General features: G+C 50.0%; 1 protein-coding gene across 1 annotated transcript in view; it reads right to left on the bottom strand.

The window, feature by feature from the left end:
* Oprd1 (opioid receptor delta 1) overlaps positions 1–19,665 on the bottom strand; it is a 33,729-nt gene extending 14,064 nt beyond the window's left edge. Inside the window, exon 1 of the mRNA XM_032896837.1 lies at positions 19,340–19,665. Coding sequence (XP_032752728.1) covers positions 19,340–19,566 — 227 coding nt within the window. The 5' untranslated portion in view covers positions 19,567–19,665. The remainder of the gene's footprint in view (positions 1–19,339) is intronic.
* Between the last annotated feature and the right edge of the window lie 3,349 nt (positions 19,666–23,014).

Raw genomic sequence — 23,014 nt, 5'->3', positions numbered from 1 at the left:
TGAGACTGTATAGTGAGACCCTGTCTCAGAAAGGTGTAGGCTGGTAGAGTGTTTGCCTGCCATGCTGAAGTCTTGGGTTCAAGCCCCGAGAGTGAATAAGCCTGGTGTGGGGGCAGAAGCCTGTGGTCCCAGCACTCAGGAGGTAGAGGCAAAAGAATCAGGAGTTCAGAGTCACCCTCAGATACATAGGGAGTTTGGGGCCAGTTAGATGCAGAAGATCCCGTCTCAACAAATGAAATAAAGACAGACAGACTAGACTGGGATAAACCATGAGTCCTGATTCAAGTCAACCGGAAATCTTCCACTGAAGGATGTGAAGACCCTTTCAACTCTCCTGCTATCATAAATAATACTGTGGTCAGGGCTGGAGAGATGGCTCAGCAGTTAAGAGCACTGACTGCCCTCCAGAGGTCCTGAGTTCAATTCCCAGCAACCACATGGTGGCTCACAACCATCTGTAAAGAGATCCGATGCCCTCTTCTGGTGTGTCTGAAGATAGCTACAGTGTACTTATATGTAATAAATGAATAAATAAATCTTTAAAAAAAATAATACTGTGGTCAAACCCCTGTGGGCGCAACTGATGATCTCTATTCTGGGAGCCTCGGAGCCAGAAAAATATTCAAAGTGGGCATAGCAGTCCCTCCAGACAAATTCTGTCCGGGAAGCGGGTCTGGGTGGAGGGGACGCTTCACCCCACTGTCAGGACCCCTCACAGAACATGCAAGTTAGTTCTCAAAGCTTGTCTCAAAGGCAGCCCCCTCGCTCAGTACCACATAAGAAGGAAATCAAGCAAACAACCTCTCTCCCACCTGCCAATATTCTGCCGGGCTCTACACGTGGAATCATGGGATCTCGGTCTAAACTTAGACTTAAAAGTCCAGAAATTCCCTGTTCCCTGTCCACCCATGATGCAGGCTGAGGACTGAGGAGACGCTGTCTCAGTCCTCAGATTCATTGCAGGAGTGTCCACTTGTAAATGTGACTTGTATTGGGGACGGAGCGAAGGACCCTGAGGTGTGAGTACCTGATTATAAGGTGGGGACCAAACTTCAAGCGTCCTCCCATGAGACACAGGGAGGAGGAGGAGGAGGCCATGTGGAGCAGTGGTAAGTACAAGATGAGGAATGCCTGAAGCCTCCGGGAGCTGGAAGCCCCTGTTCCTGGACCGGAATTCTCTGGAACACCGGTACTTCCCACTTTGAACATTCCCTCTGGCACCGAGATTCCAGCACATTTACCAAGGAAAAGGCAAGGAAAGATCCCTCCCAATGGATGGGGTGGAGGAAGAGGGATACTGCTCTGTTAGCACCTTGACGCTGAACTCGGGCAACTCTGACGCAGAGCCCGGTGTCTGACCTTCAGACTGGAAGAAGTTCTGATCTCAGGGAGCCCAGACTACCCCCTACTTAACACTTTACAGATGATGGAAGTGAGGCCTGGAGAGGCTGCACCAGGCCAAACAGAATCAGTCTGGGAGGCTTTGAGCTTTCTCCTTTTCTGAGTCAGGAAGCTAAGACTCAGCGGAAATCCCAGGTCTTGTCCAGGACTCCAGGGTCTCCAGCAGAGTTCCGGGCTCTCAGGTGTCTACCCGGTCAGTTCCCAAGGGCTTCCGGGTCTGATTATTGAGCAGCCCAGGGTAGTTCCATCGATGGCAATTGTAAGGACCACTGCCACCCCCACTGTGCTGTGACACTGACACGTACCTGACATATCCACCAGGCTAGACCAGGCTAGACCAAGCTAGACCAGGCTAGACCATGGCATTGACAGATCATCTCACTCATTCAACCCTGTGAAATCACTGCTTCCCTAACTTTGTGGTGGAGAAAAGTAAGCCTCAGTGTGTAGGTCAAGCCCAGGATTCCACATCAACCTGCGCCACCTGACACTGTACCCTTATAAGGAAACAATGACCAAACTAGATTAGGGTGGGTCCTAACTCTCTCTCTCTCTCTCTCTCTCTCTCTCTCTCTCTCTCTCTCTCTCTCTCTCTCACACACACACACACACACACACACACACACACACACACAACTTTATTGAGACTAGAGCCTTGGGCACATCAGCAGAAAAGCACTGAGCCACATCTCCTGTCCAAGTTCAATCCCTACTTAAGGTTTTGTTTGTGTGTGTGTGAGCTTGGGATTGAACCCAGGACCTTGACCCTGTTCAACATCTACCATTGAGCTATCTCAACAGCCCCTGGTTTTTTTCATGTTTATTTATTTATTTTGGGTGGGGGTGGGACGGTGCAAGCCACATCGTGCACGTGGAGGTCCGAGGACAGCTTTTAGGGGTGAATTCTCTCTTTCCATCTTTTGGTCCCAAGGACTGGACTTAATGTGATCGGGCTTAGCAGCGAGTCCCTTCGCCGGCTGAGCCACTCCCCACCTCTCTCCTTATAAGTTGAAGAGAGAGAGGATATGCACACAAGAGATGAACATGAGGAAATGAGGAGTATGCCCTTGTGAGGAAGAGGCCACCGGTGGTGAGGACTGCTGGAGCCCCAGCCTAGCAAAGGAAGGATTCTTCTCAAAGCCTGGCCATACCTTGAGTTTAGGCCTCTAGCCTTCTGAAAGAAGAAATTCTGGAATTTTCTCTGGTTTTGAGGTGAGTTTGTTTGTTCGTTTGTTTGTTTGCTTCTTGATTTTTTTTTTTTTAAACAGGCACAGGGAAATGTTATTGCTGCCTGAAACGGGGTTTCACCCTGTAGCCCAGGTTACCCTTGACCTTGTAGTCCCCTGAAGTACTGTGAGATAGGCCTGTGCACACAGATTGTTAACACTGAAAGGAAAGTGAGCTGGCTGTGTGTCTCGTGGGCAGACTCTGTTTGGTTTGGTTTGGTGTGGTTTGCCTTGGTTCTTCGAGACAGGCTTTCTCTGTGAGGTTCTGGCTGTCCTGGAATTCACTCTGTAGAACAGACTGGCATTGAATTCAGATCCACCTGCCTCAGCTGGGATTAAGATGCACAGCACCGTGGTCCAGCCACCTGTGGATGGGCTTCACATGCTGGGGACAGAGGCATTCATTCATTCTCCCACTGAACTAGAATAACCACGTGAGAGAGGAGTATCATCACCCCCTTTTACGTGTGGAGAAGGTTGAGGGGTGGAAAGGAGAAACTGACTAGCAGGCCTTAAATTAGGCCTCTGGTTCCTGGGATTGTTCAACCCCTTTGTTTTACAAATGAAGGCTTTAAGGCTGTTTTACAGCAGTGACCCCAGAGGCTGAGTGCACTGTGAGGGAACAGAGAGGAGTCCACAAAGCAACCTGGGGGTGCAGCTGGAGCTCCCTCTATTTGCAGACAAAGGGTGATTGCTTTCCCAAAGGACAAAACAAGCCTTGCCTGCACTGAGGACTGCAAGCTGTGTCCCTGCCCACTCCTTAAGAGAGATGGCACTTGGCCAGAAATTAATTAGCTGTCTCAGTTTTGGCAGAACTGGAGGAAGGAAAGTGGTTAATTACAATGAAGTCCAGTGAGCTTATCAAAGAGAGGATCATGGCTAGGACGGGAAGCAAAAGGGCCCTGAGTTGAACAAGAGTGGAGAGACCTGCCAGGCTGTACTTAGCAATAACCAGGCCATAGGCCTAGCTGCCATTGGGAACCCAGAGCACACTCAGAGTTCTCTGTCCCCTGATCCTGACCCTGCTTAAGGAGGGCTGGACTATGGGGTGAACTGTATCTAGATACAAGAGAGCAGAATCTGGAGCCAGAGAAATGGCTTAGTGTGTTCTGTGTAAGCATGGGGACCTGAGTTCAATTCCCAGGAGCCACAGAAACAAGCCAGGTGTGGTGCTGAAGAGGCAAGACAGACAGACAGATTTGCTGGGACATGCTGGCTGAGTAGCCAGCCCGCCCAAGCCAAGGCTTTGAGCCCCAGGTTCCAGTGAGAGGTCTTATCTTAAAAAACAAGGTGGCGGGGGTTGGGGATTTAGCTCAGCGGTAGAGCGCTTGCCTAGCGAGCGCAAAGCCCTGGGTTCGGTCCCCAACTCCGGAAAAAAAAGAAAAAAGAAAAAAAACAAAAAAACAAAAAAAACCAAGGTGGCTGGTTCCTGAGGCACGACACCCTGAGGCTGATACTGTGTGTGTGTGTGTGTGTGTGTGTGTGTGTGTGATATCTGTGTGTTATATCAGTGTGTATATGTCTCTGTGTGTGTGTGTCTGTATGTGTCTGTGTATAGCTATGTTTGTGTCTGTATGTGTATGTCTGTGTGTGTGGGTCTGTGTGTGTATATCTGTATGTGTCTGTGTGTATCTATGTGTATGTCTGTGTGTGCATGTGTGTGTCTTTGTGTGTATGACTGTGTCTGTGTGTGTATGTCTCTGTGTGTATATGTCTGTGTATGTATGTCTGTGTGTGTGTGTATGTCCTTGTGTGTATGACTGTGTCTGTGTGTGTATGTCTCTGTGTGTATATGTCTGTGTATGTATGTCTGTGTGTGTATGTCTCTATGTGTCTGTGTGTTTCTATGTGTATGTCTGTGTGTATGTCTATATATGTCTGTATGTGTCTTTGTGTGTGTGTGTGTATGTGTATATATCTGTGTCTGTGTGTATGTGTGTGTGTCTGTGTGTATGTGTGTGTGTCTGTGTGTATGTGTGTGTGTGTGTTTGTGTGTGTATGTGTGTGTGTATGTGTTTGTGTGTGTATGTGTGTTTGTATGTGTGTGTGTATGTGTGTGTGTGTGTGTGTGTGTGTGTGTGTCTGTGTGTGTGTGTGTATATGTCTGTGTGTATGTCTGTGTGTGTCTGTGTGTATGTGTGTGTGTCTGTGTGTATGTGTGTGTGTGTGTATGTGTGTGTGTATGTGTCTTTGTGTGTGTGTGTATGTGTATATATCTGTGTGTCTGTGTGTGTGTCTGTGTGTATGTCTATATATGTCTGTATGTGTCTTTGTGTGTGTGTGTATGTGTATACATCTGTGTCTGTGTGTGTCTGTGTGTATGTCTGTGTGTATCTGCGTCTGTGGGGGTTGGGTAGGAAGAGGAAGAGAGAGAGTCAGAGAGAGTCCTTCAGTCATAAGTCAGTGCCTGGGTTTCCAGAAACAGGGCATGACCCTCCTACACCGTATGCATCAGACTCCCCCACCCCACACCTACTCATAGGAGCAGAGAGATGATGTTTGAAATAGAACATGGAGGTTCGGGTGTGCTTCGGCGGTAGACAGTTGCTTAGTACATACGCTGCCAGACCAGGGTTAGACAGCCCACAGAAGGAAGAGGAGTGGGGGGCAGAGGGGCAAAGAACAGTATCTGGTCCCTGCTTTGATGCGGACACAGGGGCCACTGTTGCCAACCATCAGAAAAAAGCTCCCTGAAGGAGAGAGATACTTGCTAAAGTAAGTGAGAAGACAGTGGTTGCCCTGGAGGGGTGATGGCCAGCCATTCTATCGAGGCTCCTGTCCCTTTTATCTGGTGGCTGTTGTAGAGCGTGAGAACTTTACGGATGGAATCAAGTGCCCGTTAGAGATTTAAGAACTATTTAGTGATGGCTTCTTAGGGCCAGGGCCTGAGTGAGCTAGGAACAGGGTAAAGGAAACACAGTTTCTGCCCTTCAGAGACACCAGAAACAGAGGAGGAGCCCGAAAGGGGGGAGAAGCCAGAGATGGGGAGAAGCCCAAAAGAGGGAAGACAAACACTGGCGGCACCGTCGCCATGAAGCCTCGCTTACTGACCATCTCTCCGTGTGTCAATCAAGATGCTTGTGCAGAGGTCAGAGGTCAGCTTCCAGGACCTTCCTCTATCGCTTGTCCACCGTAATTTTTGAGATAAGGTCTTTCAAGGAGCCTGGAGTTCACCTTTCAGGTACGCTGGCTGGTCCGTGAGCTCCTGGGATCTGCCTGAATCCGTCTCTACTTCTGCCTAGCCCTGCGATCACAGAGACATGTTGTTACGAGTTTCCGTGGGGGGTCTGAACCATCCCCCCAAACTGATAAGCACAGACTTTATCTATGTCTCTGTGGTCGTTTGAAGGAATCTTGAAATTCCCACGGTGAGTGAGGTAGTAAGAGGAAACAACCAAATATGGTGTTGGGGGAGGGGCTGTAAGGAGTGAACCGGGTTGTTTAAGGCCAGGAGGAGCTGCCAAGATGGATCTGTGTGGCACCCCACCTATAGTCCAAGAAGAGTGTGCAGCCAGTCAGGTGTGATGCTGCACACCCTTAATCCCAGCTCTCAGGAGGCAGAGGCAAGATGAGTTTGAGGCTATCCTGGTCTACATAGCAAGTTTTAGGGCAACCAAGTCTACATAAGACCCTGTCTCAAAAAAAAAAAAAAAAGTTTTTTTTCTGGCTATAAGTTTATTCAACACGAAACAATGTCCTCCCGTTTTATTGAGGTGGCTGATGACATCCAAGGCTGAATCTCTGTCTGACCAGGGATTCAGTAGCTGACCCAGGCCCAGCCTTGGCTCTGGTCTCAGGATCGCCATGGCCAGTGTGATATCAGGCATGGTCTCCAGAAGCAGGCAATCACGACATACTGGGGACCTTGTGGGGAAGGGACCAGTAGAAATGTTTCCAGCAGGGCCTTTCTCGGAGCCTGGAGATGTGAGAGGATGTATTGCTTCATGATATGAAAGCTGAGTTCACTGTTGTCTGCCTGCTCTGGGTGTGTGGGCATGTGGGCATCTGTCTTGGCTACTAACACTTCCTCCATAAAAGGTTCATCGCCAAGCGCATGGAGATTTGACATTTATATGGCACGGAGGCCTCACCAAGGGCTTGTCTGCTCACACCCGAGTGGGCTTCCTGGAAGTCATGGGTAAACTAGGAGTCTTATTCCAAGATACAATATTTCCCTGATCTTAAGAACAAGTCCCAACTAGGAAAGGATTTTCTGAAGGTCCCCAAAAGGCAGTCAAAGTGATAGCAAACTACAAACTCTGAACCTCTTTTATACAGGGGACAGGGCTCCTAAATGCAATACAGCTCTTCTCAGGCATCAAAATGGTGGCAGTCTGGTCTGACAAGACTAGAAAGTTCTTTATCACTCTCTGCCACCCAGTCCCCCTCCTCTAAGTGATGGGAACTAGGAGGACCTTGAATAATGCCACCATACTTAATCCTGACAAGAATCAGTGAGCCACGACCCTGAGCACTGCCCCAGAACTAGGCAGCTGGGAGACTAAGGCTCAGAGAGGCAAAGCTGCCTGCCCAAGGCCACACGACCCTGTCTAACCTTTACTTTTTGTAGGTCAGCTCAGCTAAATGACAGTATCCACCTATCAAACTCCGGTATGGCTGGGAAGGATTTTTATAATCAGTTGAGTTTAAATGAAGGAGATTAAACTTGATCATCTGTGGGAGCCCTATCTGGAGAGTCGCCAGGCCTTCAGAACAACCCCGAGGGCCTCAGAGATGGCTCAGAGGGCAAAGGTGACTGACACCCAACAATGCAAGCCTGCTGACAAGCTGAACTTGATTCTTGGAACCCAGGTAAAGGTGGAAGGAGAGGAGTGATTCCCACCAAGCTGTCCTCTGACTCATGCTGTGAAAGGTGCCATCCCCTATGATGCTAGACTGAATTAAGTATTACTTTAGAACACTGAGACCTTCCCCTTCCCCTTCCCCTTCCCCTGGAAGAACAATCAGTTTCCTGGGGAATGCTGCAACAGTTTTACTAGAGGGTTACTGTATCCGCTGGTTTTGTGTGTCAACTCGACACAAGCTGGAGTCATCACAGAGGAAGGAGCCTCCCTTGAGGAAATGCCTCTATGAGATCCAGCTGTAAGGCATTTTCTCAATTAATGATCAAGGGTGAGAGGGCCATTGTGGGTGGTGCCATCCCTGGGCTGGTGGTCCTGGGTTCTCTATAAGAAAGCAAGCTGAACAAGCCAGGGGAAACAATCCAGTAAAGTTACATCCCTCTGTGACCTCTGCATCAGCTCCTTCCTCCAAGTTCCTGCCCTGTGTGAGTTCCTGTCCTGACTTCCTTTGGTGATGAACAGTAATGTGGATGTGTAAGCTGAGTAAACCCTTTCCTTTTCAACTTGCTCCTTGGTCATGATTTTAGCACAGGAATACAAACCCTGACTGTACTGGCTGGTTTTGTATATCAACTTAACACAAGCTGGAGTTATCACAGAGAAAAAGTGCCTCAGTTGAGGAAATGCCTCCATGAGACTCAGCTGTAAGACATTTTCTCAACTAGCGATCAAGGGGGAAGGACCCAGCCCATTGTGGGTGGTGCCATCCCTGGGCTGGTGGTCTTGGGTTCTATAAGAAAGCAAGCTGAGCAAGCCAGGAGAAGCAAGCCAGTAAGTGACATCCCTCCATGGCCTCTGCATCAGCTCCTGCTTCCTGGCCTGCTTGAGTTCCAGTCTTGACCTCCTTTGGTGATGAACAGCAATGTGGAAGTGTAAGCTGAATAAACCCTTTCCTCCCCAACTTGCTTCTTGGTCATGATGTTTGTGCAGGAATAGAAACCCTGACTAAGACACTGACTAAGAGAGTTTCCAACCTGAAGACTCTTATACCAATATCAGACTTATCTACCCATAATTACAGAATGGTAGCCCACTGGCTCTTTTTCACTGATAAAAGCACAACTAATAAACACCCAGGGTAATCTCAGGACCAGTGAATACGAGTCTCTTCACCCCTCAACCATGGGGATCAAAGTTACAAAAGCCATCGTGGCTGGATGCTAGTGGTGTATACTATCAATCCCAGTACTGGGCAGGCAGATTCTGTGAGTTTGAGGCCAGCCTAGTCTACAGAGCGAGTTCCAGGTCAGCCAGGGCTGCACAGAGAAACCCTGTCTTGAAAAAAGAAAAGAGGGCTGGAGAGATGGCTCAGCGGTTAAGAGCACTGACTGCTCTTCCCAGAGGTCCTGAGTTCAATTCCCAGCAACCACATGGTGGCTCACAACCATCTGTAATGGGATCTGATGCCCCCTCTTCTGGTGTGTCTGAAGACAGCGACAGTGTACTCACATAAAATAAATAAATTTAAAAAAGAAAAAGAAGGGAAAAGAAAAGAAAAGAATAATTGTTCCTGCTTATCAGGTAGATTTTTGAAGATTAAGTGAGAATTTGTGTCTTGGGTCTTCTAACCCATGTGGGAGCAGGATGTCATGGCTGGTCTGCCTTTAGTGATGGTTTTGGCCAAGCACACATACTAGGCTTTGCTAGGATGCCTGGGTGACCTGGGGTGACCAGGCCTAAGGAAGCAGGAGGAAGGCTTCATGGCTACCTGCCCACCCAGCAGCTCTGTTTGCTCCTCCAAGGAGTGATGGAAAATTACCAGACACCGGGTGCTTGGGCACTCTGGCAGGATACACATTCGTAACCAAGGGAAGCAGATGTTCCCCCACAGGTCCTGCAGGCTTATCTGGCTTGGCCGGGGCAGCAGTCTCTCTCCTGACTTTGTCCCTGGTCCCAAGTGCTAGGCAGCCAGCCACAGACATCGTAGCACAACCTTCCTTGTAGGAATCAGCCTGAGGGCCACACAAGCCCCATCGGGGCACATAGGCATCATCTGCCTAAAACACTCTTCCTCCCAAGCCCTCCTCTGCTCAGCTCTCACTTCCCATACACAGCGGTACTCCCTCCACCCCATCTTCTTTGCCTCGTTTAGTTTTCTTGATTGTCTGTGGTTTTTAGCCCCTCCCCCCCCGCCTTGAATTTCTGACCTTCCACCTCCCAAGAGCTGAAACTTCAACTGTACACCCCCACTCATGGCTGGTGCGGGACTGGGAATTGAACCCAGGGCCTCCTGGCACATTAGGCAAGCCACTCCTCCAACCTAACCACGCCCCTAGCCATGTATCTGTCTTCTACTGACTAATGGATTGTCTATCCTTTCTCTTTTAAAATGGCAGCTCCCAGAGGGCAGGGACTGTGTCGCTGCTGCTGCTTTGTTCAGGTTTCTGGAAGTGTGTCTGAAGCTCAGTGAAGCCGCTGATGGAGAGGGTGCCACCCGCTGCTGATGTGACAATTTAGTGTCTCACCCAGTTCACAGATGAGAAGACAGGCTCACAAGAGACTTGGATCTGAACCCATCCAGCCGCCTCTCCAGCTGCGTCACTGGCCCAGGAAATCTGGGGTTCTATGGGTCTGGATGACAGTGTCCGCCGTCCCCAGAACGGCCCTATGCATTCCCAGCACTACTGGCAGGGGTGGGACGGCGCTGTAATCACAGGAGTTCCACTTCCAGGAGGAGTCAAGTCATCCTGTTACGTAGGGAGCCAGGGGACAGCCTGAGTCTCTGTCTCAAACTTTAAAAAGAACCCATTTCTTTTACTTTTAAATCTTTCTGTTGTTTTAAAAATCAACTCAGTTGTTTATTTTTATTTTGTGTATAGGTGGGGTTTTAGTTTTGTTTTGTTGGTTGGTTTTCCATGATAGGGTTTCTCTGCCTGCCCTGGAACTCACTCTGTAGACCAGGCTGGCTTGAAACTCACAGAGATCCGCCTGCCTCTGCCTTCCGAGTGAGTGCTGGGGTGAAGGCGTGTGCCAGCCCCGCTGGTGTGTATATCAAGTTGCCTGCATGTATGGCTGTGCACCACGGGCATGCCTGGTGCCAGTGGAGGCCAGAAGAGGGCATCGGATCTCCTGGAATTAGAGTTACAAACAACTGTGCGTCAACTGTGGATGCTGAGAATTGAACCCAAGTTCTCTGAAGAAAAGTTGATTCCCTGAACTGTTGAGCCATCTCCATCCCAACAGCGCCCCTGCCCTCGCTCCGACCCCTACCCCGCCCCCCTCGCTCTGACCCCCTCTCGCTCCAACTCTCTCGCTCCACCCCCCTCGCTCGGACCCCCTCTCGCTCGGACCCCCTCTTGCTCCACCCTCCTCGCTCTGACCAGCCCTCGCTCTGACCAGCCCTCGCTCTGACCAGCCCTCGCTCTGACCAGCCCTCGCTCTGACCAGCCCTCGCTCTGACCAGCCCCTCGCTCTGACCAGCCCCTCGCTCCGACTCTCTCGCTCCACCCCTCTCCGTCCCACCCCTCTCCTCCGCCCCTCGCTCCACCTCCACTTTTTTTTCATGCACAAATGTCACAGTAAATATTTAATCTCAGTCTGGGCTTTCTACCCTTCCTTTGGTCATTTAGTCCCCAGATAAAAGGCATACAACCTTCGTATTTATAATAAACCTTTAAAGCGCTAGACCTAGGCAGATACCCACCTTCTAAGCTATTAGTCTCTACTTCTCAATTAATAACCCTGAGTTATAACTTGCTATGTTCCACCTGGGCCGCTCTTAACTCCAATTGGCCAGTCATTGTGGTTTTTAAGATTCTTACCCCATGGCATCTTCTCCTCTCTCCACCTTCTTCTCTCTCTCCCTTGTAGTCCTGCCTCTGACCCCAAGCCTGGGAACCAAAACTCTACCTCTCTTCTGCCCAGCTATCAACTGTCTGCATCTCCGTTCAACCAACAGTTTTAAATTAAGGATGGAGGTCACAAAACATCCCTCTGTGTATGTGACCAGGCCTTAGGGGCCCATATTTATCATTAGGGTACATAGCAAAAGGCCAAACCATAACACTCTACCCCACGTGTAAAAAATAAGTAATAAAAATATATTCTTAAAAACATTTTTTGATGTGTATATATGTTTTGTCTGTGTCAACTTATGTGCCCCATGGGTGTGCAGCTGCCCCATGGGCATCTGAGAGGGCGTCAGATCTCTTGGAAATGAAGTGACATGAAGTTATGAGTCTCCTTGTGGGTGCTAGGAACAGAACCTGCATCTTCTACAAGAGCGGTAAGCACTCCTAAACACCATGCCACCTCTCCGACCTCTAAATAAATGTAGTTTTTAATGTTTTTAATTAATAAGGTAAGTGTTCGACCACAGTCCTCCATGTTTCAAATCCCTGCACTTGCTGATGGAGCTGCTTTTGAGGAGGAAGGAAACACACCCTCCCTTTGCTGTAGCTGGTTTTGGTCCTATTGTGGGACAGGGTCACACTCTGCAGTCCAGGCTGGCCCGGAACGCACAGAAATCTGTCTGCCTCTGCTTCCCAAACTCTGGGTTCAAAGGCGTGAGTGCAGCTGAGGTTTTTGTTGTTTTTAAGATTTTTTTTTTTTATGGGCTGGAGAGATGGCTCAGTGGTTAAGAGCACTGACTGCTCTTCCAGAGGTCCTGAGTTCAATTCCCAGCAACCACATGGTGGCTCACAACCATCTGTAAAGAGATCTGATGCCCTCGTCTGGTGTATCTGAAGACAGTTACAGTGGACTTATATATAATAAATGAATAAATCTTTTAAAAAAAAAGATTTTTTTTATAAAAGAGGTGGGACTGGAGAGATGGCTCAGTGGGTAAGAGCAGTAGTTGTTCTTCCAGAGGGCCTAGGTTTGATTCCCAGGACACGCATGGTGGCTCACAACCATTTCTGATTCCAGTTTCAGAAGATCTGAGGCCCTTCCGAGCTCCGATGGGACCAGCCCCATGTGTGGTACAGACACATACAAAGGGCAGATGCCCACACACACAGATAAGAATAATAAATGTTTAAAAAATTATTCGTGTGTATGTATCCAGGTGTGTGTTCACACATGTGTGCAGGTGCCTAGAGAGGCCAGAAGAGGGTGTCAGGCCCCTGTAGTTACAGGGAACTGGGAGCTGCCCAAGTTGGGAGCTGAGAATTAAACCGGTATCCTCTAGAAGAACGGCAAGGGTTCTTTTTTTTTTTTTTTTTTTTTTCCTTTTTTTTTTTTTTTTAATTTATTTTATGTCTGAGTGCTTTATCTGCATGTACACCTTCGTGCCAGGTGAGGGCATCGGATCCCATTACAGATGGTTGTAAGCCACCATGTGGTTGCTGGGAATTGAACTCAGGACCTCTGGAAGGGCAGTCAGTGCTCTTAACCGCTGAGCCATCTCTCCAGCCCCTACCCTACACACACACACACACACACACACACACACACACACACACACACACACACACACTCTGAGGGTTCTTAATACTGAGCCCCTGGCATTTCCTGAGTAGGAGTTCTTCTGACCTCTCTGGACTTGGATGTTGAAGCTTCTCACTCGTCACAGAGGCAGGAAAGCTGTGAGGAGAGCTGCTTCACACGGCCTCCAGGCCTGAGAGAGACAAAGCCGCTGATTTCTGCAGCTGTGCTGGAAGCTATAAATCAGTAGAACACAGCCAGACACCCCACCCCGCCCTGCAGCCCGCAACTGGAAACAGGGCTGCATCAGCCTCCGCGTTGGTAACTTGCTAATTTAAGCTGGGCTTTCTGTTCTACCCAGCGATTACGCTCCTTTCCGTGCATGTGAGGATATTCTGGGTGGCCAATTTGATTTCAAAGTCCCAGGATCCTGAGTTTAACCAAATCATGCCTTCCCTTGCCTCTCAGGGTCTAGACATCTGGCAGGGGTGTGTGTGCAGGGGCTGAGTCCTCAGGTCACAGCGCTTGAGGCTTACTCTCGTCATCCCAGATGGAGTGAGGAAGCCTGAAATTTTTTTTTTTTTTTTGCCTGTCTTCTCTCTTCTTCGTCTCTCTGAGTCTCTGGCACCCAAGTTCCACTGGGGGCTTTCTCGTGTCTGCTTTGTCTCTTCACCACAGGAAGCTCTCCATACAGGACAGCAGCCAGTTCTTCCTGCAGGAAAAGTCTGAACAGAAACCGTGGGAGGAGTCTACAAGTGCAAACATTCAAATTAGCCATAGAGGCCAGGCGTGGTGGCACACACCGTCAGTCTCAGTACCCAGGAGGCAGAGGCAGTCAGATCCCCAAGTTTGAGGCTAGCACGGTCTACAGAGTGAGTCAGAGGACAGCCAGGAGTACACAAAGAAACCCTGTACTGAATGACACCCCTGCCCCCAGGAAGGACTACTCCAACTAGCCCACTCTACGCTGAAGAGAGGACTCGGCATTTAAGAGCGCAATTGTTCCTACAGAGGCTCCAGGTTCAATTCCCAGCATCCACTGGATGGTTCTCAACGACCTGTAATTCCAGTTCCATGGGATGTGATGCCCCCTTCTGGCCTCCGTGAGAACCAGGCATGCATGTGGTCCAGGTACAAACACACAAGTAAAACACTTACACATAAAATTAAATAAACAAGGGCTGGAGAGATGGCTCAGAGTTTGAGAGAATTGTCTGCTATTCCAGAGGTCCTGAGTTCAATTCCCAGCTACCACATGGTGACTCACAGCCATCTATAATGAGATCTGATGCCCTCTTCTGGCCTTCAGGCGTACATGCAGGAAGAAAGCTGTATACATAATAAACTTTTTTTTTTAATTAAATAAACACGTCTAATTTAAAAATGAAAAGAAAAGGACTATGACAGGCCTGGGAGAATGGCTCCAAGGTTAAGAACATTTGTTAGCGTCACTGAGGATCCAGGTTCCATTCCCAGCATCCACATGGGGGTTCACAACCATCCATTAACTCCAATTCCAAGAGATTTGATGCCCTCTTCTGACCCTCTTGGACATCAGGTGTGCACATCATCCACAGAGTCAAAATATTTACAAAATAAAATAAATAGATCTCTAAAAAATAAACAGAGCGAATGTTTTTTAAAAATTCAAGTTGCCCAGTAGAAGAATACACTACCATATGGCTATCGAAATCCATGGACTTTGAAAAATACTTATTTTTATCTTATGCACATGCGTACTTTGTCTGTGTACTCTTGTAGCGCACTCAGAAGCCAGAAGAGGGGGTCGGCCTGGTGTTACAGGAGGTTAAGCTGCCATTCCTGTCTGTGCTGGGGATTGAACCTGGGTCCTCGGAAAGAGAACAACGAGCAGGAAGTGCGGTCTATACCTGAGCCATCTCTCTAACGCCAAACCAGCTTTTTAAAGAAATCCATTTCTCTTATCCCTTTGGTTTTGTTATTTTGAAACAAGGTTTCAATTTTGTATCTCAGGCCAACTTAGAAGGCAGGATGATCAGAAACTCAAGCCCAGCGTAGGCTACAGAGTAAAAATCTCCTTATTATCTTCACTCACACAATTTTACAAAATCCATCTCTCTCTCTCTCTCTCTCTCTCTCTCTCTCTCTCTCTCTCTCTCTCTCTCTGTGTGTGTGTGTGTGTGTGTGTGTGTGTGTGTGTAGTAGAAGCAGAGATGGGAAAGAAATACCCATAAATGATTAAGCAGTAGGATTATGGGTAATATCAACTTCTGCTGAAAGGTCTCCTTAGATCCTGAAGTAACTAGCTAGTTATCTTTATTATAATACAAAAGGAAGCTTCTCATATCAACCTGATAAAGTTCCCCTGGAGCATCCAGCCAGAGCTCCTCCACAGCTTAATAAATAAATGCTGACCGACTGAATGGGAGGGGAGCCTCACCCCTCCCCTGCAGGGCCAGCTTCACACACACTGCGTCTCAACAGCTACTAAACCCTTGGAGCTGGTTCACACCTCATGGCCTCCTCACTCTCACCCTGTAAGGGTCTACCACCCTGCCATTCCTCAGAGCAGAGCACTGAGTCACAGAGAGATAATATACGTATTGTTTAAGCTCACTCTCTTAGAAAATGTCCCTGTCTGATGATGGCCACTGTTTGGTGGTCATTGTGTAATAGCCGTTGTGGTGGCCCCTGTATGATGTTCATCATGTGATGGCACTGCGTGGCTCGAATGTCCAGCTTTGCAGCTGCTGGTATCAAATGCTGAGGCCTTGAGGTTTGCACAGCCCTAACCTCCTCTCTCTGTGCATCTCAAGCCTAGCACAGGCAGAGTGGGTAAGGTATGGTTTGGGGGGTCAGAAAGTCTAAGATGGACATGGTGGTGTGTGGGTGGCGTGTGTCTTGAGCAGAAATGAGATAGGAAGAGAAGGAGTTAACATTCATCCTCAACGATGTAGCAAGTTGGGACAGCCTTGGCGACAGGAGACCCTGCCACAGAACAAAAGCTGAGCTTGTGACGCCTTTGCAGTGAGCAGCACTTGCTGTCTCCGAGCCCATGTCCTAGTCTGTGAGTGAGAACAGAAGGGTTGAAGGACTGAACCCCACTGTAGGACTGAAGTGCAGGTTGGAGAATCCCTAGAATCCAGGAGAAGCTCAGGGGAGACTCAGTGTCCTTAGTCACCCCTCCCACTCACTCCACCGTGTCTGTGACTCACACAGTCCCCAGGAAATGATCCTGAGACCTAGGAAATGGCAGATTCTGGGCAAGACCAGCAGGCCCTGGCCTCAGTTCACTCTCTACTCTCCCTGTTTTGCTTCATCCAAAGTCATTGGGCCAATTTCTGCCTTCCTGTTAGGTCTAGCAGGCTTGCGTTTCGGAGAGAGGTCACGGAGGCTGGAGGCAGGGGATTTGGTGACCTGTCCAGGGCTCCTCCAATCGCCTGGCACTGCCTCTGATTCTGGGACACAAGCTCTCTGCCTGCCTGCTCCCCCCTTTTCCAGCCCCATCTTCTTGATCACCATTCTTCACAGGGGCCTCTCCTGACACTCCCGACACTCAAAGCCCCTTGATTTCACAGCATGGCTGGCCTAAGCTTGGGGCCAAGAACCTGACCAGACTCCAATTCCCCATTCAGACTAGCAGACAGAGTCCCAGCACACCGTCTGTCCCCACCACCCTGGCCTGTCCGAAAGCCTCCCTCAGGGTCTCACTCCTTTCCCTCTGATCCCCCCTTGTCCCTAGGCTCTGCGGGACTCCTCCAACATCTGCAACTTGGTGGGAATTCTGAACGGCGCAGACTAAGTCGGTGGACTCCGACTGACTCCAGGCACTACTGAAGCTCAGAACACAGCAGACGCCTCCGCTTCTGACAATCCGGACAACCCTTCTGTCGATCTCTACAACCCCAGGGAGGAGGACACCACTTTTATGGTTTTCACACCTTTGTCCTGAAGCCTTCATGGCCACCCAGACCCCAGGCGAAACCCTCTGCTCCCTACTGGACTTCACATAGTCTATGCTGCTCTCTCTGCCTGAGATGCCCCACCCCACCTCTCCAGACAGCCAACTGCAGCATCTCCGACAACTCCCAGTCCAGGCATCACCGCCCCTGGATCTCTGCCCTCGATCCCACAGCCCTAGGAAGCTGCATTTGATCCCAGAGTCACAACTAACCTTGGGTCCCTGGAGCATGGCTGTTAGGGGCCAGAGGCCACGTGTGGCTTGTGCTCAGAGTCTGGGCATCAAGGGCTCTCACGCCCAGTGTGATGGTGCACACCTTTAATTTCAATACTGGGAGGAGGGAGGCAGAGCGGGTGGATCTCTATGAGGTGACTTCAAGGCCAGCCTAGTTCTACATAGTGAACACGGCCAAGGCTGCACCCCCCACCCCCCAAAAAAGAAAAGAAACCAACCTGAGGCTGGACAGGTGTGGTGATTAACGTTAGAATTATTATTGTTCTATTTGTTGACTGACAAAATGTGTGCCCTGGACGGACCAGAGACAAAGCCCACTGTGGAAACCGCACACAACTAGGCCCCAGCTACCCACGCTTGCACACCTGCAGCAGCTGCAGTATGCTGGTTAATCCGGACCCCCAACACACACCAAAGGCCTAGGCTGCTTCCAGGTACCTGCTCTTACGCCATTACCTGCCTCTGTGGGGTCTTTTGGGGGGGAGTGGCAGGGGGTTAGGGAGGGTTGGTTTCTCTGTGTGGCCTTGGCTGTCCTGGAACTCGAGCTAGAGCTGGTCTTTTTTTTTTTTTTTTTTTTTTTTTTCCCGGAGCTGGGGACAGAACCCAGGCAAGCGCTCTACCACTGAGCTAAATCCCCAACCCTAGAGCTGGTCTTGAACTACTCACAGAGATCTGCCTGCCTGCTTGCCTTTGCCTCCCAAGTGCTGGGATTAAAGGCCTGCCCCACCACTGCCTGGCCCTAACAGACGATTCTAATCATCGGCTCAGGGGAGTTGAGCTGTGTGGCTAAAGCCACATTGCTAGGACATGTTTGAAGTTGGGATAGAAACCTGCCCCACAGCCCCGGCTTTTACCTCTGCACTGCGTCGGCTTGGTGGAATGTCTTCTGGATGAGAGTGCAGGATCTGAACCCCTAATCTGAGCAAGAGAGGGGACGGAGGCAAGAGACACAGGCTGTCTAAACAAGACAGGGTCCTAGTGCTCTCAAATCTCAAAGATGTCGCTTGAGAACTCATCTCAGCGGGCCCCTGGCACCTTGGCAGCAGGCAGAGGGGAAAACCAAAACCTTTTGTTTGCATAGGGCATAGTGTGGAGCCTGCTATGAGCCCTTACCTCAGTGTGGGGTCTGCAGGGGGTGCTTTATTTCCACAGGTACAAATGAGCTGGAGACATTTTGCTTTGCTAATTTAGGCAGTTCTCGACCTTGCATGTAGGTAGGCAAGTACTCTACCATTTAACTACATCCCAAGGCCATTATCCTAGACTGGCCTCGAATTCTCTATGCAACCAAACATGACTTGAACTTCTGAGCCTTCTGCTTCAACACCCCCACTGCAGGGATGCAGCTTGGACCACCACGTCCAATTTATAATATGCTAGGGACTGAACCCAGGGATTTGTGCAAGCTACATAACCTATCAATTAAGCTACATCCTGTGGCCCCCTAAAGCCCCTATTAATAATCTCCCCCCCTCTCTCTCTCTTCCCTCTTACTTTGAGAGGGGGTCTTGGTATATTCTCTAGCTGGCCTTAAAGTCGCTCTGTAGCCCAGGCCTCAAGGAAGATAAATCTGCCCTAACCACATGAGAAGAGAGAACCCAAGACCAGCCCCCAGGAACAACGGGTCTGTCCATTAGAGAACATGTAACCTAAAGACTGTGTTCAAAGCCACTCTGGGTGTCTCCCTCACCTAGGACCTCTAGAGGTTTGATAAGAAATAATGCAAACACATTCTCAGTCCCATACAGAATTACAAACCGATAGTTTGGGACCAGCACACACACACCAACCACAGAAGATGACTATTAAGTATGATGTGGGGAGTGTCCCCAAAACCCGAGGCAGACAGACAACCTGTCCCTTTTGAATGCTCCAAAGACCTAAGGTATTGTGTAGAGCACCTCAGCTCACCCTGCAAGGTTTCAGAGGACCAAACACACACGCACCTGTCATATTGCCCAATCACAAACTGCGTGGCAGACACACAAAGTGATGCCAAACTGTCCCACCTCCGTGATGCAGAAGCAAAAAGATGTCAAGGATGATTAAATGTTATATAGTTAGGGCTAATGCAACACACACACACACACACACACACGTACACACACACACACACACACACACACACACACACACACACACACACACACACACACACACACGAGCCCTGTCATCATTAGGGAGGACCTGGCCACTATGCAGGCCTTCAGGAACCGGGGAAATGGGGTTGGATATCTGGTCTACAAACGATAGTGTCCACTCTGACCCTGGAACCAAACCCCGCGACGCCCTCGGCCGACTTGACTCACCGGACGATTCCAAACATGACGAGCACGTTGCCCAGCAGCCCCACGGCGCACACAGCCGAGTAGAGCGCGGTGATGGCGATGGCCAGAGCGAGGGACGAGGCACTGCGGGCGCCCGGCGACCCCGACGCATTGGCGCTCGCACTGGGGAAGGCGCTAGGGAAGGCGTCCGAGACGTTGGCGAGGAGCGAAAACTGCAGCTCCGCACGGGCAGAAGGCACCGGCTCCATGGCGCCTCCGCGTCCGTCTCCACCGTGCGCCCTGGGCGCAGGGACCCAGCGAGTGGCGCGCGGAAAACGGAGGCCACGGCCCCGACGCCGCAGGCTGCAGCGCTCACTCCCGCCTCCTCCGCCCGGTCGGCCGCCCGCAGCGCTCGCCCAAGCCCGGGGAGCCCGGAGCCGCCGCGCGCACCACGTGGTCCGGAGGCGGCCGCCAGTCTGCGCCCGCTATCGGGGGCGGGCGCTGCACCACGGGCTCGGAGCTGGGCCGGAGAGGCCTCCCGCGCGCTCCCTGCCTGGACTCTGCTGACTCTAGGCGCCCCCAGCCCGGCCCGGCCTCCCGCCCCACCCCCTGTGCCACTTCGGAGTCAGAAGAACCTGGATGCGAATCCCGCCTCCCGCCTCTGCACGGACGACGGGAGTAACCTTGAGCGAGCCGCTTAAGCACCCTCAAGTTCATTCTCTGTGTCTGCAAGATGAAGAAAATCTGCTGCCTCCTTCAGAGGGTTTGGGAGAGATGAAGACAACGGAGTAAAGAACTCAGATTTTTTTCCCCCTGTGACTTCGTGCTGTGTGCGCTCTTCTCGCCGAGTCTTCCAGAACTGTCAAGTGATTCCTGGCCAAGAACCCAAAACAAAACCGTCCGGTTCCCCCAAAGGTTTACCAATGAAAACTGGTAATACGTTCAGCTATAGCCCCAATGGAGAGGCATTGAAAATAAACCCACCTAGGTTTGGCACGGCTTGGCACAAGAGATGACAGACATAAACGGCCATCAAGGTCACTAACCATCTCACCACATCAAGCTGAGAAGGTCACAACTATCTGGACAGATGCATGTGTGTTACTAGAGACACAACTTTCCTGTCTGGCTCTATGCTCTGAGCTAGCAAGCTGCTTCAACGATAAGTAAAACCACACACATCCATGCTTCTCTGAGCCCCATTCATTAGCTCCACATTCACTCTGAGGATGCCTAACATAAGCGCCAGGTACACTGGTGGACATAACAGCTCAGACCGGAAGAGATACATCGATTCTAAAAATCACAATGAAGTCCTATTCGAGGAATGCGGGGACAAGGTAGGGTCAGGATAGCGTTCCTAAAGGAAATGACACGTGAGGTGTTGTGTGTATTTAGGAGTGGGGAGGAATAATTTAGGGAAGAAATAGGAAGCGCATTCTACAAAGTCAAAAGGACTGAAGGCAGCCAGAGGTGACAGTAGGGAACTCCGCGGTGGGCAGGTATTAATGACCAGTGTTCTGGGTTGGTTTGTTTCCCTCACCTTGACTAAACATATGTGGGAAGAGGGAATCTTAACTGAGAAAAATGCCCCATAAGATTTACCCATAGGCAAGTCTGTGGGCCATTTTCTTGGTCGATGACTGATGGGGAAGGAGCACCCAGCCCACTGTGGGCGGCGCCACCCCTAGGCAGCACCAGGCTGCCTGGGCTGTATAAGAAAGCAAGTTGAGCAGACCTGTAAGCTGTGTTCTTCCACGACTTCTGCTTCAGTTCCTGCCTGGAGCTTCTGAGAGGTCAGGCTGTGACGTGGAAGTGTAAGCCAAATTAACCCTTTCCTCCCGAGTTGCTTTTGATCCTGGTGTTTTATCACAGCAATAGAAACCCTAAGACTAGCACCTTAAGCAGGGCTGGAGAGATGGCTCCATGGTTAAGAGTACTTGCTGCTCTTGCAGAGGACTGGAGGTCAGCTCCCAGCACCCACGTGGTGGCTGGCTATCAACTGTACTCTGGTTCTAGGGGCTCTGACGCCCTCTCCTGGCCTCCATGGACACTGCATACACATGGTACACAGACATTCATGCAGGCAAACACACATAAAATGAAAATTTAACAACACCAGGGTATGGTGGCACACACCTTTGATCCTAGCTCTTGGGAGGCAGAGACAGGTGGAACTCTGTGAGTTCAAAGCCAGCCTGGTCTACAGAGCCAGTTCCAAGCCAGCCAGGCCTGCACAGTGAGACCTTGTCTTTTTTTTTTTTTTTTTTTTTTTGTTCTTTTTTTTCGGAGCTGGGGACCGAACCCAGGGCCTTGCGCTTCCTAGGTAAGCGCTCTACCACTGAGCTAAATCCCCAGCCCCCCTTTTTTTTTTTTTTTTTTAATTATTTATTTTATGTATGTGAGTACACTGTAGTTGTCTTCGGACACACCAGAAGAGGGCATCAGATCTCATTACAGATGGTTGGGAGCCACCATGTGGGTACTGGGAATTGAACTCAGGACCTCTGGAAGAGCAGTCAGTGCTCTTAACCATTGAGCCATCTCTCCAGCCCCCGAGACCTTGTCCTAAATAAAATAAAATAAAAGCCAAGGCCACCTTATGGCCCAGCTGTGCTGTTAGAATAGCAGATAGAGAGAGGTTATGTAACTGGCTTTCCCTTCTTACACTCATTCTCCAGCCAAGATCCTGAACCATCCTTTTCGTTAAGGTCCCCAGCTGTTCCAGAATATTCTATTGAGCTGTTGCATGCCTGGGAAGTCTATGTCTAGTCAGATAGAGAGGGCAAGGATCGAAGGAAAAAAATCTATCCAAGTCTGGTTTGATTGTTTGCTTTATTTACAGGTGTAGGGTAGCCTACTGGGGTGTGAAAGCCTAGGGTAGTTTCGTCACCAAACAGCCCCTCCCACATGGGAGACAATTTAGTGGAAAATCCCTGGCACAACTTACAGGAATCTCCACACTGGAAATTCTCCTCTCCCCAGCGAACTCTTTGCTCTTCATGTGGCCTGAGCCAAGAAGCTCCGAGTCTGTGGTGTTTGCTGAGCTCCCTAATGAATTATTTCTTCTGAGTCCACGAGCCTTCCACTCAGCCCCTCCAAAGGGTCTTTTTTTCTTTCTAAATAAGGTCCCACTGTACAACCCTGGGACTCACTATGTAGACCAGGTTAGCCTCAATCCTGTGGTGATCCTCTTGACTGTGCCTCCCTCCCGAGTGCTGGAATTACAGACAGGAGCCACCATGCCTGGCAGTCAATGGGATGTTTGAAGGAGGAAACAGATATGTTAACCTGTGGTGGATGAACGAGAATGGCCCTCACAGGCCCTCACAGGCTCAACGTGTGATCCTTCAGTCATGAGGGAGTGGCACTACTTGGAAGGATTAGGAGGTGTGGCCTTTCTGTTGGAGTAGGTGTGGCCTTGTTGGAGGAAGTGTATCACTAGGGGTGGGCTTTGAGGTTTTAGAAGGCCAAGCCAGGCCCAGTGGCTCTCTCTCTCTTCCTACTGCCTGCGGATCCAGATGTAGAACTTCAAGCTATTTCCCCATGATCGTGTCTGCCAGCATGCCACCATGTTTTCCGCCATGATAACAATGGACTAAACCCCTGAACTGTAAGCCAGCCCCAATTACATGCTTTCCTTCATAAGAGCTACTGTGGTCATGGTGTCCCCTCACAGTGACGGAACAGTGACTAAGACACAACAGAAGCTGTGCC

Source organism: Rattus rattus, chromosome 1 (genome assembly GCF_011064425.1).
Source record: "Rattus rattus isolate New Zealand chromosome 1, Rrattus_CSIRO_v1, whole genome shotgun sequence".
NCBI lineage: Eukaryota > Metazoa > Chordata > Mammalia > Rodentia > Muridae > Rattus > Rattus rattus.
The sequence above is the reverse complement of the archived record's forward strand: the minus strand, read 5'-3'. Positions and strand labels throughout refer to the sequence as shown.